General features: G+C 52.6%; 1 protein-coding gene across 1 annotated transcript in view; it reads left to right on the top strand.

Moving 5' to 3' along the window:
• Window positions 1-13,913, top strand: part of MYO18B (myosin XVIIIB) — a 55,413-nt gene extending 41,500 nt beyond the window's left edge. Inside the window, exons 40-44 of the mRNA XM_079322954.1 lie at window positions 3,914-4,047; window positions 4,969-5,010; window positions 5,775-5,936; window positions 11,039-12,285; window positions 13,253-13,913. Coding sequence (XP_079179080.1) covers window positions 3,914-4,047; window positions 4,969-5,010; window positions 5,775-5,936; window positions 11,039-12,284 — 1,584 coding nt within the window. The 3' untranslated portion in view covers window position 12,285; window positions 13,253-13,913. The remainder of the gene's footprint in view (window positions 1-3,913; window positions 4,048-4,968; window positions 5,011-5,774; window positions 5,937-11,038; window positions 12,286-13,252) is intronic.
• The last annotated feature ends 2,400 nt before the right edge of the window (window positions 13,914-16,313 follow it).

Here is a 16,313-nt window from a genome sequence, read left to right as displayed (position 1 = left end):
TTCACAAGTTTGTTTTTTATTTTTGTGAGAGCCTCAGTGTAAATAAGCTTTTTTCCCCCCTTTTTTTTAAATGGTTCTTTTCCTGGCAGATCTTTGTGCCCCAGCTCTTTTATGGTCATATTGTGTAACACAATACAGGATTAGGGGTTTTTGCCCATTTGCAAACTTTAAAGGTTGGGTTGTTGTTTTATGTTGTTGTTGTTTTTCTGGGGTTTTCTTTTTTTTTTTTGTGTGTGTTTTGTTTTTTTTCTTGTGTGTTTTTTTTTTTTAATATATATGTGTTTGGTTTTTTGTGTGTATGTGGGGTTTTTTTGGTTTCTTTTGTTGTTGTTTTTGGGGTTTTTTGCTTTTTTTTTTTTTTTTTTTTTTTTTTTTTTTTTTTTTTTTTTTTTTTTTTTTTTTTGTGGTTTTTTTTTTGTTTGTTTTTGTTTGTTTTTGTTTTTTGGGGTTTTTTGTGTTTGTTTTTTTTTTTGTTTGTTTGGTTGTTTGTTTTTTGTTTTTTGTTTTTTTTGGGTTTTTTTTTTTTTTTTTTTTTTTTTTTTGAGTGAGTGTTGTTTGTTTGTGTTTTTTTTTGTTTTTTGGGGTTTTTTTGGGGGGGTTTTTTGCGCTTCCAGTGAACTCGAGAAGCAAAGTTTGTGCCTCCAGCTAAAAATGCCACGCTCCCCACCCATGCAAACCATCTCCCAGCAGGGTCCCACCAAACCCTCTGATCTCTCCGCATCTCTTATCCCCATCCCCACCACTCCTGGATCTTCCCAGCTGCTCTTCCCTTCAGCAGCGAGTGTCTTTGAGGAAGTGTAATAACAATTATCATCAAAGGCAGCCGGTCCTCAGAGGTGAGGGTGGGTGATGGAGGAGCCGCGAGCTGCGCTAATTAGGGCTGTTGTGATTCTGCTTTGCCATTAAAAGAGTCAATTCCTCAGGAATCCATCAGCGCTGGTGGCTGCTCGCACACCGATTACACGGTGCTCGCCCCATCCCAACCCTTCGGCTTGAATTTTGTCACTTCAAACTTCCCGAAAAAGCCCGCGAGTTAACGGCTTAATTAAAAATAATAATGATGGATGAATTCCGCAGGTGCGCGCTGAGTTATTCGGAGAGAAGTGATCCAAATTGGACTAATTAGATTACACTTCACTCGAGGTGGATGGGAGCGAGCAGAGAGGGTGTCAGAGCAGAACCACAAACAGAAATACAAGGAGGTGACAAGGACGTGGTGCTGGATGCTCCTCGGTGCCAGCCTGGGAATCCTTTGGAGTCCCACGGATCATTTCACTGCTGCTTTTGCTTATCTCCTTTTAGCTTCTCTTCTAATAATTCTGAAACAAAATTAGTTGGGGAGAAAAAAAGCCTCTTAAGGAAAAGGAGGTTTAGAAATCCCTTTCCATGAGGGATGTGCAGAATCTCTTCCCTGGGAGCCCCTGGGCAAGGACAGGAGTCCAGCTGAGAGCAGCTCCCTGTGGGTTTGCTGGGTGCCAAGCTCCTGTCCCCTTGTCTTGGGGAAACCTTTAATCCAGGCTTCCTGTCAGCAGGAATCAACCTCAGCCTTCTAAAATCATGGTTTCTGACCCACCAGCAGAGCCAGACCTTTGCTCTGGGGCAATCTCTCCCCCAGTGTGAATGGGAGAATCTGGTATGGAAATGTATTCAGAACCAGGCGGAATGTATATTTTATTTATTGATGATAAAATATACATCAGCCAGGGGTTCTGAGCTGGTCAGGCTGGTCCTGCTGTGCATGTCTGACTGGTTTGCTGGAAACAGCCAGAGATGCTGGTGCCAGGAGGGGTTTAACAGCAGAGGATGCTCCTTTCAGCCCCTCAAGTCCAGCCATGGTGCAGTTTGCCCAATTATATGAGTTTTCTCAGCTGATATATTTCCCCCTTTATTTCTCCCCTTTTTCTGCTCAGAGGAAACGAAAATCCAGCTCTGCCCAGTGTCAGGGTGTCAGTCCATAGAAAAGAGAAAAGAGAAAAAGCTGCTTGTGTGAAAAGAGAAAAGCTGCTTGGATTTGCATTTAGATAGAAACAACGTGTGTCAAAGGTGTCCAGCAGCTCCCTGGGTGCCAGGGCCTGGTGCTGGCATGGGCCTTGTCAGTTTGTGTTATGCAGACAGTATTTTTCCATCTGAAAATGAATCATATTGGCAAAATTATTTCTTTCCATTGGACAATTGCAGGGTATGGAGACAAACACGAGCTGTCTCCGTGGATGAGATTTGGGACAGCTGGGATGTGGGGTTGAGCAGTGTCAGCTCTGTTTTCTGGCTCAAATTCAAATTACCCCCCCAGTGGTCTGTGGGCAGGGGGCCCCAGGGTCACCCAATCCCCAGTGTCACCCCAGTGCTCTGCAGATCCCCCTCTTGGGGCCACCAGCATGGGTGCCACAAAGTGTGGGTGCCCAGGGATGCTCTGGGGTGCAGGTGGAGCCCCAGCTCTGCAGCATCCCATGGGATGGTCCCTTTCCTCTCAGCATTCCCAGTGCCTGCAGAAGGCAGTGAGGTCAGGGGGAACCCCACCATCCCCCAGAACACCCTGTCTGCTGCTCCCACAGCCATCCCAGGGGATCTGTGGCCAGAGGAAGCAGGTTTGGGGTGCTGACAGGAGGACGTTCCTGCCCATCCCTGTTAACAACAGCAGAACAGAGGAGTGGAATTTAATGCAGCTGCTGAACTATGTTTAATTTGTGCCACAGCCTGCAGATGAGGAGCTGGGTCAATACAGGTTCTTATCAGTCTGTAGAAGGGCTCAGCTCTTTGTCAGGCAGTGGTTTCACTCCCTGCCCCTGCAGTCCCAAATAGCTGAACACAGGCACGTAGGCACCCGGAGCCTGGGGCTCTCCTCTCCAATCAGGGGTTGGTGTTTCACTGTGTGCCCTCCTCTGACCCACTGAGGTCCTTAATGACACACTTCCCTTGATGAAACAGCTCCTTTCCACCTTCTGCCCGAGCCAGGAGGGAAGTGGAGGGTTGGAAACACCAAGTTTGAGAAGGCTTGTTGAGGTTTTCACCGATCTCAGCGCGTTCGCGGAGCCGCCGTGACACGGCGCGACCCAAACGGGGCTGTTCCCTTTCATGTTTTGATGAACTGAGATGCTCTTCCCCTGGGGCCCGTGTGCCCAGTGATTCCAGGCCTTCCATTATTCCCTGTGACAGTGTGCCAGCTCCTGAGCCGTGGCCTGTCTCAAATCATCCCTCACCTTGTCACCGCTGCCGTGGCGATTTCACAGCTGGCAGCTTCAATCACCGCGGGTCTGCTGCTCCCTCCTCTCTGCCCTGTGCTGGCTGAGGAGCAGCAGGAAGGGCTCCTGCCCAGCTGCAGGGACTTGGAATGTGAGGGACATGGATGCAGGGCCAAGTTGGTGTCCTTGGTGTGCAATGTGGGCGATGCTGGGTCCATGTGGGTTGTGTTGGATTGTAAATCCTGGAATGGTTTGGGTTGCAGAGACCTCAAAGCTCATCCTGTCCATGGGCAGGGACACTTTTCACTATCCCAGGTTACTCCAAGACTTGTCTAGCCTGGCTTTGGACATTTTCAGGGATCCACAGCTTCTCTGTGCCAGTGCCTCTCACCCTCGCAGGGAAGAATTCCTTCTGATATCTCATCCATCCTCATCCTCTGACAGTGGGCAGTCATTCCCTATGCCCTATCACTCCATACCTTTATACAAAATTCCTCTCCATCTCTCTTGGAGCCCCTTTAAGCATTGGAGGGTGCTGGAAGATGCAGTGGAGCCCCTCTAAGCCATGGAGGGTGCTGGAAGATGCAGTTTATGTTCACAGCACCACAGGGCACGATGCAGCAGTGACACTCACTGGGAGCACTGGGCTGAGGATGGGGTGGTTTCACAGCCACTCCACTCTCAGCTCAGGTGCCAGGCCAGGTGCAGACCCTCCCCTGGTGTCCCCTGTGCAGGAGCAGCAGCTGGCAGAGCTGGCAGAGGTGAGGCAGGCGCTGCAGGCTGACCTGGGCACCTCCATCCGCCGCATCGCAGACCTGCAGGTGGCCCTGGAGGGGCTGCGAGACAGCGACGACAGCGATGCTGACAGGTGAGCAGAGCTCCAGGGGCAGCTGGGGGAGGCTCAGCTGCTCTGTGAGGAAGAGGCAGAGCTGGGCAAACCCAGAGTAGCTTCATGTCTTCATCCTTATGTGTTTTGTGCTGTATCTATGAGCAAAAAACTGTGTGAATAGAAGGTTTCATGGAAAGTGTCACCTTTGAAATAATCCCTTGTTACCCAGATGAAAGTGAGCAAAAAAGGGTGGGAATAGCCCCATTGGTGCAGCAGGTCCCTGGCAGCAGTTTGTTGGTGTCCCAGTGCTGGGTTCATCGACTGAAAATCCTGCTTGGATTATCCCCAGATGCTGTAGGAGCCAGTGAATCTGGGTGATTGGATAGAGGGTTTTGCCAGGAAAAAAATGAGGAAAGAACCCCAGTGCATTTTTCAGGTGTTATTTCTAAAACCCTTCAATTTTCCTCTCTGCCACGCAGCTAAAGGGGCATCATGACAAATGGAGACAAAACAGATAAATGAGTTTAAAAGGGGTGGTGGGGGAAGGAAAAAAAAAAAAGCTGAGGTGTGCTTATCACCACTTGCTTTGTGTGGTGATTAAACCAGGGAAGGGTGAGATAGAAACCGTGAGTTTAGACACTCACTGCTTCCCAAAAGAAGAGTGATTTCCGATGTAGCTGATGCTTCAGTAGAGGTGAGAAGGGATTCCCGGCAGGAGCAGCCCCGAGCATCACTCCCGGTGCTGCTCCCTCCTTTTGCCCTGGGGTCCCGTTTGCAGCCGGGAGCAGGGAGAAGCTCCAGCCCTCCTCCCTGTGGCTGTTTTGGGGGTGTTCCCCCGCTCAGCCCAAGCCCTGCCCAACCCCACCGGCTCTGCTGCAGTGGGTCTGGGAAGTTTTGCACCTCGGGGTGTGTTTGGGGTCGCCAGGAGCTGTCGCTGACCCTCTGCCGTGGTCCTTGCAGCGTGCGGACGGCGCGGGAGTCGCTGTGCTCCGGGAGAGACACGTGAGTGATCTCAGGAGATGCTGCTGCCAAAGGACAGAGCCTGTGCCTGCTCCTGCCCAGCTCATGGACCAGCAGCTGCTGCACGGAGGGGTTTTGAAGCAGAGTCTGCTGCAGCTGCACGGGCAGGGCATCCAGATGTGCTGGTGTTGTGTGTCCCACATCGACCCACATCTGTTCCCTGGGAGCTCCAGCTCTTATCCCCAGGGTTGCTTCCCCTCCTCTGGGCTGTGCTTTGAGAGATGAAGATGATCTGTGGCTTTAAAGGAAATCTGAGATCCTAAAGGATTTCATCCACATCCTATATTTCTGGTCTGGGGGATCCTGGTGGGTGGGCTGGGGTAGCTCTGGCTCTGGGGGAGCCCAGGGGTGCACAGTGGGGTACCCAGGGTCACAGCAGCTCTGTCACTGCAGCTCCAGCCCTGGGGAAGTCCCGGGGTGTGCAGGGCTCTATGGGGTGCCTGGGGTCACACTGGCTCTGTCACTGCAGCTCCAGCCCCAGGAACAGCCACAGTGCAGGGTTCTTCTGGGCTCTTGCAAAAGCTTGATGAAATAATGAATGGCAGCAACAATGGTACAAGGCTGCCTGGAAAGGTTTCTTTTCTCTGTGCTGGTGCCACAACCAGCCTGAGCAGAGCCCAGGAGCTGGAGCTGCTGTGGTGGAGGTGTGAGGACCACCCACTCTGTGCCCTGTGTCCCCACCAGAGTGACCCTCAGCCCCTCCTGCCTGCAGGGACAGAGCTGACAGCTCTCTCCTGTCCCCACAGGGATGCCTGCTCCAGTGTTGGCTCCGTGCTCAGCCTGGAGCCCACAGAGAGTGTCAAGTCCTGGCTGAGTTCCTCCACAGGCTGGACATCCCTGGCGAGTGCCAGCGTGGCCGGGAGTGTTTCAGCACCATCCCTCAGGAGCCACAGCACCCAGAGCCTCAGGTGAGGGACCCCCAGCCCATCCTGGCTGTGTTGGGGGGTGCTGAGATGTGGGGGTTCCCTCTGGGCTCTCTGGGGGTGTGCAGAGCAGAGCTCAGCAGGACCTGTGTTGTTTAAGGTCAAAGCATCAAATCAAGGGAGGCAGGCACTGCCACACCAGGATCAGTGAAACACCAGATGAAAGTCACTACATCAAAAACATGCTTCAAGCAGGAAAATATCCCTTGATGTATTCTCTGGAGATAATTTAAAGAGGCAATGCAGCCTATTTGAGGATTTGTATGCCATATGCTTGCTGCTGAGGGGGAGGGATGCATTTCTACCATTTTAATATCAAATATGTTAATTTTTGATGGTGATACTGGTGGGCTGGGACAGAGCTAGAGAGGAGCCCAAGAACCTGCACAGCCCAAATGTCCCTGCTTTGCTTTGTGGGTGCCCAGGTGCCCATGATGAATTGGTGCCCATCAGAAGGACGACTCAATCCAGAAAAAAAACCCACATTTCTGGGTCACAGAGAAACTGATTCTTTGTGTTGTGTTTTCAAAACAATCACATGGGTTGGGTTTGGAAAAATTCTGTAAATCAGGATCTGAGGCTGCATTGTGGAGAGAGGTGGTGAGGATGGAGGAGGAGGGTGTCATCCCCCTATAGGGGAGGTGGAGAAGGTGCCAACTATCCAAACTGAGGGTGGGCAGGGCTGGCAGTGCCCCTGCTGCAGCCCCTTTGACTGGGGTCTTCCCACCCTGCTGCTCTCCCAGAGATGGTGTCTCAGGACATTCATCACTATTTTTTGCATTTTTTCTCCCCATAACCAGGGCAGGTACCAGGCTGAGGCTGGGCACAGCTCAGGTGTGTAGGTGGGTGCTCCAAGGTGACAGAATTTGTCAGGATTGTGGAGCACAGTTTCACTGCAGACATTAGTATTAATGCTCTGATTCTGAGCTCTGTCCCCACAACCCACACCTGCCTTGTACAGGAGAATCACTGTTGTCAGAACTGATGTTCTGGAGAGCAATTCCCTGGCAGGAAACACTCTGGGTGAGCTGAAGCAGTTTGGGGAGGTACAAAGCAGAGTTTAAGAGCAGTCAGGCAGGGCAGAGATCTCTGGGGAGATCACAGAATCCTGGAATGGTTTGGGTTGGAAGGGACCTTAAAGATCATCTCATTCCAGCTCCCTGTCATGTGCAGGGACACCTTCCATAGAGCAGTGATGAGTGGGAGCCCTGAGAGCAGTTGAGCTCACTGGGACCCTGCACAACAAATAAGATCCTTCCCAAGTGCTGCTGAGGAGGCTTTGGTCCAAATGGCCCAACTCTGATCATTATTGAATGCCAGAAAAACAGGCACTGTGGCTAATATCTTATTTCTGAGCTGAAACACCTTGGATTCATAGTAAAAGATGTGCAGGCTTTCAGGTTTGATATCAGGAGGAATTTCCTCATGGAAAAGGTGGTCAGGTCTTGGCAGGGGCTGCCCAGAGAGTCTCCATCCCTGGAAGTGTCCAAGGAAGGTGACACTCAGTGCTCTGGGTGGGTGACAAGGTTGATCACAGGTGGGGCTCGATGCTCCTGGATTCCTTTTCAGAATCCTTTCAGTGATTCTGGGGTTTGCTGATCTGCCTTGTGAAAAGCAAATTGTCCTGAGCGCTCGCCACAGTGTGGCCACCACCCTCTTTCCTGGGGCCTGGGAAGGGACAAATTGCAAATGCTGCTGTGGGAGCTGAGTTTGGCTGCAGCTCATCTAAGGCAGAAGCAGAGTGAGGAGGGGCTGAAATGCAAACAAACAGGAGACGAGACTGGAGGTAATAAAAACGAGATCAGGGAAACGAGCTCTTCCTTATTAAGATTCCTTTGTCTTACACAAGCTCCTAGTAATGAAAAACGAGTCTTGCTCGTGTTGGCTGCTCAGCACCACATCTGGGGTGTTTACTGAACAAACAGCTGCCAAGAGCCAGAGGAGAGCAAGGAGCTCTTATCACCCCTGTGCTTACAGGAGGGAGAGCTTTGATTAACGTTTCCTTTAATTCTCTGCTATTTAAATGCCTGTACAAAATGCTGGTCAGCAGAGCTAAGCCTCCATAAATATGGCACAGCACAGGGTTGGAATAAATATGATTTTTTTTTTTTTTTATTAGGGAACCAGTTTAAAAGTTTATGTATTTATTCTGCCCCTTTCCAGGCAGGTCAGGGTTCTGCTGTGCTATCCAGAGGTGCAGTCAGGGAGTGGATCCACAGCCCAGGATCTGCCTCTCCATCCTGAATCCTGCAGGATTGTGGCATCCAGAGCCCTGGCATCACTCCAGGATCACCCTGACAGCAATTCCCCTCCCACTTTGGTTCATAGAACCTTGCCTTGGGACTCAAGAGCCCCCAGGGCTGCTGGGGATCCAACAGGTTTATTTTTAACCACGATTGTGTCAAAAGCAAATCATTACGTGGGAAACTGGGAGCTCTTGTGTAGATGACGGTGTGACAAGAAAATCCTCTTCTGACAAAAATGAGGCCAATGTCTCTTCCCTCCCTGCAATGGAGCTGTCTTGGTTTTATTTATGAGCTCCCAGGAAAAGCATCCCAGCCACACTTTCAGCCCTGGTCATGTGTTGCAAAGCATGTGTGGATTTTATTGTATAAATGATTTCAACTGGTATAATTGTAATCATGCTAATTGCTATGTAATCTTCACTAATTATTGTTGTATGTCATTTGGTTTGGTGTGAATGGCAGATTGCAGAGCTCTGTTGGCTTCCAGGTGCCTCCCAGGCTCGGCATCTTTTGCCTTTTGCTGGGAAAATCATCTTCCCTGAGGATGGTGGAGGAGCAGGGCTCTGCTCAGGGCTGGAGGGGCTCATGGTCCTTCCTCCTGTGGCATCACCTTCCCTTGGGGCTGCCTGTGACTTCCTGGGGTCATTCCAGGCCCTGGGAATTCATGCTGGCACATCAGCCCTTCGCCAGGGATTTCTGGATGAGCAGAGGATGACACAGGATGGGGTGTGACCTTCTTGGTCTTGTGTCCTGCCTTGTGAGGAGGATGAGGATGAGGAAGACTAACCATGAGTTTGGAGAGGATTTTGGTAGGGATAAGGGAGGGATAAGCAAGTCCTGGCATGGTTGGGGTGGAAAGGAACCATAAAATCATCCAGTCCCACCCTCTGTTATGGGCAGGACACCTTCTACTGTCTCAGGCTGCTCCAAGCCATGTCCAACCTGGCCTGGGACACTTCCAGGGATTCCAGGGATTCTCTGGGCACCCTGTGCCAGGGCCTCACCACCCTCCCAGGGCACAATTAATTTCTAATATCCCATCTGACCCTGCCTCTGGTAGTTTAATGGGTGCAGAAATGGGGACTCTTGGGAGAGACAAGGATGGATGGGGCAGTTTTGGCCTTTGGATGGAAACCAGAGCATGGAGAGTGTGAGGTCCCTGCTTGGACTCTGGGGCTGTGTGGCCCTTGCCAGCCATGGAAACTGGAACAATCCCACCTTTGCAGCTTTCACTCCATTTCAGACTCCAAAGATTTTCATAGAAGCAGTACCTGTCCATCATGCTGAACAGGACAATAAATACAGCATGTTCACTCCTTGTTCACAGCCCATTAGTGGTTCTCACCTCTCCACTCACTTTTATCTCAGCCTTAAAACCCAAATAAAAACCCTGATGCTGGCATCTAATTTATGAAAGCCATTCATGCAGCACAGGTTACAACATTATTTGGAAATGTACAGAATGAATGGAGCAATTTCTGTACAAAACCTCACCGAAGGATTACACCAGCCATTTAAGTAAGATGCAATTTGGGATCCTAAAATCCAGCATTATTGCAATGTCTCAAGCTATTAATCAGCTGCAGTGCTTCAGCAGCATCAGCACGGGATGGCCCTGAAGGGTGCAGTGATTCAGGGAGACGAAATCTCTGGTTAATTCCTTTTGTGTTGAATAATCCAATGGTTTAGGCTGGTTTAATGAGCAGGGAAATGTGGTGGATACCAGGACAGGGGGCAGCTCTGTGCCCTGGGCTGTGCTGGGAAGAAGGAGCTGCTCTGCTGCCCCTTCCCTTCTGCACTCATGCGTTTCCCAGCTCTGGAGTTTGTCTTCAGCCCGTCTCAGCATGTAAATTATTTCACGGGTCAGCAGAGCCTGGTCTGAGCGTCCCGCCCCATTCCCATGGCAACAGCATTCCCAAGGCAGGGAGCTCCATTAGGGCCACCAACAACTTGAGTGCTGCTCCCTCCCAGAGATGGGTTTGTTGCTTGGGTACTGCTGCTTTGCTTTGCCTCTTCCCTCTTTTTCCCTCCTCCTTTTTTTTTTTTTTTTTTTTTTTTTTTTTCCCAAATTCACATCCCAGCAGAATTCCCAGTCAGGCCAGCCCTGGGTTCCCTGGGCTCAGCAATGATGGGGTACCTGGGAATGGGGACACCAGCAAACAAATGTAGGAGCTTGGAGGGGGCCATAAAATGTCCCATCAGGGGCTTAGTGACACCAGTGACTCCACTGGTGACTGCAGTCCCCTCATCCCTGTGCATCAGCTTGGCAGGGATACTGCTGTGGATCCTCAGGGCTGAGCAGAGCTGGATCCCATGAGGTTCCTGCACCAGCCCTTGTCTGGGATGTGGCCCTGTCTGGCCACCCCTCCTCATTTTTCAGCTCCTGCCCAGGTGTTGCAGGGCTCCTGCAGACCAGAACTGTTTGTGCAGCAGCCTGGGTGAAACATGCCCAGCAATAACATTGAGATGTGTCGGGGGTGCGCTGCGAGCTGGCTTCATAAAATTTTAGTGAATAATCTTTGGCTTTGACAGAAATAAAATAAATCCTACATATTGCTGTAATCTGTCAAGAAAAAGGATATTTGGAGGTAAGCACTGGCTTGGCAGAGCTGAAGCTGGTCACAGCACACACTCTACACCACGAATTATCCAGGCTGGCTGACCTGGGCTTATTTAAGATAAAATCCTTGGGCATTGCCCAACTGCTGGATGCAGCAGTGAGTTTATCCAAGACTCCCATGGCAATGCCAGCTTTTCTCTGCTCAGCCTTGTCCTTGCTGAATGACATCCCACTCACTGGGAATCCCACAGTCTAAACTAACACACATTTTTGTTATTCAGGGTGAGCAGAGACACCAAGGACCCCGCTCTGAGCCGGAGCGCAGACCCGGGGAGGACTGCGAGTCCCCTGCTGGGGGCCAGAAGACGAGAACATGGAAAACCTCTGGCGGAAGAAGAGGAGATGGAGAGCCCAAAGAAGCCCGTGGATAGGAGAGCAGAGACATCCCCATCGGCGCCGCGGCGGGGCGGCTCCCCGGATGCGGATGGGAGGTTCCCCAGCGCTGTGTCCCCGCCGGTGCCCAGCAGGAGGAGGCTCTCGGTGGCCTCGGGGTCGCTCTCGGTGGCCTCGGGGTCGCTCTCGGTGGCCTCGGGGCCAGTGCCCAGCTCTGCTGCCCTGTCCGAATACGTGGAGGAGCTGCGGCGGCAGCGGGGCGCGGAGCGGGAGCTGCCGGCGCTCGGGGACCCCTCTCCGCTGCCCATCTACCGCACCACCGGAGCCTCGGCCCTGCGGCGCTCCAGGGCTGTGCCTGCGGCCGAGGAGCCCCCGGGGAGGCTGCAGGGGGATCAGGCAGGGGAAGGTGCCAGCATCACATGCTCCTCCAGCCTGCGGAGCGTGGCCCCGGAGCCGGACGAGCCCCCGCGATCCCCGGCGCTGAGAAAGGCAGTGAAATTCGGCTCCTACGACTCGCTCCTGCCGGCCCTCGACGGCTCCGGCCGCCGGCCGAGCTCCCCGGCTGCTGGGACGGAGGTGCCGAGGCTGAGCTCCTGGAGGAGCTGCCTGGAGCCGTCGCTGGAGGATGTGGAGCTGGGGAAGGAGCCGGAGGGATTGCTGAGCTCCCTGTCCAGCGATGCGCTGGGTGAGGGCAAGGCGAGCGACCCTTTCAGCTGGCGAATACCCACCCTCAACTACGAGAGGAGAACCAAGGTTGACTTCGATGATTTCGTGCCGGCCATTCGCAAGTCGCGCTCGGCCAGCAGCCTGGCCAGAGCCCGCAGGGACAGGAGGGACGGACACCGGCCCCTCACCGTGCGCTTCGAGGATGAGGCCATCGCGGGCTCTCCGGACACCAAGGGCACGGCCAAGGGCAGGGAGGAGCCCGGGGATCTGTCCGACTCCTCCTCATCCTCAGGCTCCCGCCTGTCCTCCCGCAGCGCCGACAGCGTCAAGCGGCGGCCACAGCCCCCGCGAGGGGACGGGGAGGGCAGAGCCGGCGGGCAGGGCAGCGCCATGAGCCGCCGAGCCGAGGCCGAGGGCAAGGAGGATGATGTCAGCAGCATCATGAAGAAATACCTGGGAAAAGACTAAGGTAACTGCTGAGGGGATCTCCTAGAGGCATGACTCAGGATACCCCGGGCCCTTTGGCCATAGTCTGAGCTGCAGAATGACCCCAGTGGCCACCAGGACCTCCCTGAAATGGCCACCAGGGCCTTCCCCCACTGGCCACTGGGGAAAGGTTGTGGTGGCCACTGGGGGGAGGTCCTGGTGGCCACTGGGGGGAGGTCCCATCCATGGCATGGCTCAGAGCATGTTTGGGATGCTGGCCCTGAGCAGCTGCCCCTCCTCAGTGCTTGTGCTGTGCCAGGAGTGTGTGGGGACAGGGGGGACAGCAGCAGTCCCCATGCTCCTCCTGGCATGTCAGAGCATCCCTCAGGGTGGGTGGCACTGGGACTGGTCCCCCCTTGCCTTTGCACCTTCAGAGCTAGAGTGGGGACGCTGCTGGTGCCAAGGACAGCCCAGAGCCATCCACAGCACCAGCTCAGAATGCACTGGGGTTTCCCAAAACCAGCATTCCTCAGCTGCCACACCACCTGGCAGATTCATCCCCCCAAGGCCCTCAAGTTCTGCCTCCTCAGTGGCCCAATAAGGGCCATCAATTCTTTTGGCGATTAGAAGTCAACTTGGGCTGGACACTGGGGGTTCCCTCTCTGGAGGATGGGACTCCCACCTGGCCCAGGCATCCTCCCCCCAGTCATCAACAGCCTCTGGCACCCACTTGGATGCCATGTCTAGATTGCAACTGACACTTGGAGAATTAGGATTTATTGCTGCAATCCAGGTTTGAAAGCAGAGTCCCTAATGAATGCGCCACAACTGTAATTAAGTGTTTAAAATAGATTAGAAAAACATTTTGTAAAACCATTGCCTTTAGAGTAACTTATTGGATGTCAAGCTGTGACCAAATTGACTAAGCCAACACACGAAGGGAGCGTTGTTAATAAAACATTTCTTTCCAGGAAGCAAATTTGCATAATGCAACGTCCCACTTTCTGCAGGATTTGCTTGGATCGAGCGCAGCAGCTGGCCCCGACCCGCAGTGACGAGGAGCACGTTGGGCACACAGCTTCCCTGCTCCTGCCAGAGCCACCTCACGTGAGCAGAGACCTCAAACGGCTCCACAGAAATCATGGGATGGTTCTACAAACTTTTTTTGGTCTTGGACAAAAGATTTCCTTCTGCTCCTGCCCCGTTTCCCAGCGCAGCAGCTTTGCTCAGGGCCAGCCGCGGGGACAAGGACTTTCCTGTTCTCCTGCAGTTGTTTCACTTGGGAGTTGGTGCTTTAATTAAAACCCAGCGGCTGCCACAGATGCTGAGGACGTGCCATGGCCTGGGAAAGGAGCTGGAAGGACAAAACCCATCCTTTGTAACCCAGAGCTGCAGCCCAGGTGTCTCACCCCACGCTGCACTGCCCAAAAATCAGCTGATCTTGGAGGATGCTCTTGGGTCTCAGTGTGACACCCAGCAACTGCAGATCTCTGAAGCTTTCATAATTCCACAGGTATTTGAAGATGGTGCCATCTGTGCTTCCATGGCTCCAGCCTGTGGGGGACACCTGGACACATCCCAGTGACATGCAAGGCACACAGTGTGGGGGCAATGGGGGGCTCTATTTAATGTCTGCTTGGTTTTTACACAATAAAATATTTGCTTCTTTGACACACAGGTCCCTTCTTGTTATTCCTTTCCCCAGATCTGTGAAAACAGTGCAGAGTTGAACAAAAAACTCTTTTCTCAGTATCACCCTTCTTTCCTAGAAGAGACCCAAACTGATTCCTTGATCAGAGGTTTGGGACAAAAGGAATATAGGTCCATGCACAAATCTGTCCTCTCCATCAGCAATTTCCAAGTCATTTGCTTGGCTGGGAAATCTGCACTGATTTGCACAACCTCCCAGGACCCCCCAGGACAGCCACAGGGCAGTGGCAGCTTGAAAGGCCGATTGGGCACTGTTCAGCATTTTGTTTTGCCTGTTGGATTCTTCACCTTCACTTCTAATTTAAAGCACAGCCTTGCAGCAAGCAGCATTTTCCTTGTCAGCGATGGATGGGGAGCCTGGGGATGAGGGCTCACATCAGCACTTTGCTTGGCTGCCTGTCAGCAGTTCCTGAGCATCCCTGGGTCCCAGCAGCCTGGCAGGGGACAGCTCTGCTCAGGGTGACATTCCCTGTGCTCCCACGTGTCCCCCTCACGACGTGTGCCTCATGCAAGAAGGCAGCAGATGAAGAAATTGCCTCTAATTAGTTTTAAATCGGTCTTTTTTTTTTTTTTAATGATTCTGCTATTTCTGGGTGGAAAAAAACAGAGCTTTTCTCTTTGCAGCGAGTGTTGCTCCCCAGAGGGATTTCATAGAACCAGGATGTCACAGAAGGGTTGGGTGGCAAGGGACATTAAAAAATCACCCAGTTTCACCCCCTGCCATGGGCAGGACACCTTCCACTATCCCAAATTGCTCCAAGCTGCATCCAGCCTGGCCTTGGACACTGCCAGGGATCCAGGGACAGCCACAGCTTCTCTGGGCACCCTGTGCCAGGGTCTCACCACCCTCCCAGGGAAGGATTCCCTCTCAATACTCCATCCATCACTGCCCTCTGGCAGCCATGGGAAGCCATTCCTCTTGTCCTGTCACTTCAAGTCCTTGTCCCAAGTCCCTCTGAGCTTTCTTGGAGCCCCTTTAGGCACTGGAAGAGGCTCTGAGCTCTCCCTGGAGCCTTTTCTTCTCCAGGTGAGCATCCTCATCTCCCCCATCCTGGCTCCTTGGCAGAGGGTCTCCAGCCTCAGGACTCTGGTTTGCCCCAAGATGACTGGTGGCACCTGGAGGAGGGACACTCAGGGCCAGGAATGCAGTGCTGCCTCTCAAATCTACAACACTGCTGGCCAGGGTGTCACTTTGCTGCTCGTTTTTAATCTAATCTCCAAACATGACACAAATTGCTCATTATTTGTGGCTGTAGCCAAATGATTCTTTTGACACAAAGCCTTTGATTTGGAATTACTACAGGGTTAGGTTTGCTGGAAATTAAGCTGTTCCTACTTCAACTTGCAGAAGAAAAGCAGATTTGTGTGTAATACGCTGACTTCTTTCTTTTCCTTTTGCTTTGCAGGACACAAAGGAAATTGCTCTGTCACTTGGAATGGCTGTGCACATCCTTTAATGACAAACCAGGACAAAACGATGCTTGGCCTGGAGCGTTTCAGGCTGAGTCCAGAGAATTGTTTGCCCTTGGAGCAGCCAGAGAGCAAAGCTCATGGATGGTGAGACCAAACCATCCATCAGTGCTGGCCAGCAGAAAATACAGTGTGTGCACAGCACAGGAGGGAAAGCTTTGGTTCTTTGCTCCCCCAGGATGCTCAGGAAACACAAAACTGATGGCTGAGCCAGCCAGGAGCAGGACCACGGCCATTTATAGCCTGGAGTGGGAGGACAGGAGTTATTCCCTTTGCCCTGTGTTTTAGCACATTCACCTGCTTTCAGCACAAGAGTTCTGCCCTGTGCTGCTGGCAGGGATGGAGCCTGTGGGGAGAGAAGTGTGGAGGCTCCTTGTCAGTCCTGGAGGAGGGAGAGTGCTGCCAGTCAGGCAGGATCCTGCACCCTAGAGCACCTCAGAGCTGGGATCAGCAGGAAGGTGAGGGCAACACCCCTGTGCCCACATCCCTCCCTCTCCAGGAGGGGCAGACCCTGGCAAAGGGAAATGTCTCCACATCAAATGCAAAAGCATCAAGCAACGAGACTGCCAAGTCTCTAATTAGCATAATTAAAGCGTGTTCCTTTTGTTCTTTTCTTCTGCTGGCTGTGCCTGTGGAAAGCCTTCCTCAGAGGAGTGATCTCTGTAAGAGCTCCTTCTTTGCATGATGCCCATCACTCAGGATTGAGTGTCCAGAGCCATCCTGCTGCACTCCTGGAGCCTGGACCAGCTGCTTTCTGCTGGCAGAGCATCCTTTGGCTCCTCACACCCATCTCTCATGGAGAATCCAGCAGCAGTGTGGGTGAGCTGGGCAGGCTTGGAAGAAATTCCCAATCCCTGCTGAGGTGGGTACCAGGGCTGGACACCTCCCTGG

The sequence above is a fragment of the Erithacus rubecula genome, assembly GCF_903797595.1.
Source record: "Erithacus rubecula genome assembly, chromosome: 19".
Classification (NCBI taxonomy): domain Eukaryota; kingdom Metazoa; phylum Chordata; class Aves; order Passeriformes; family Muscicapidae; genus Erithacus; species Erithacus rubecula.
Note: the sequence above shows the minus strand (reverse complement) of the source record. Positions and strands in the feature narration are given on the sequence as shown.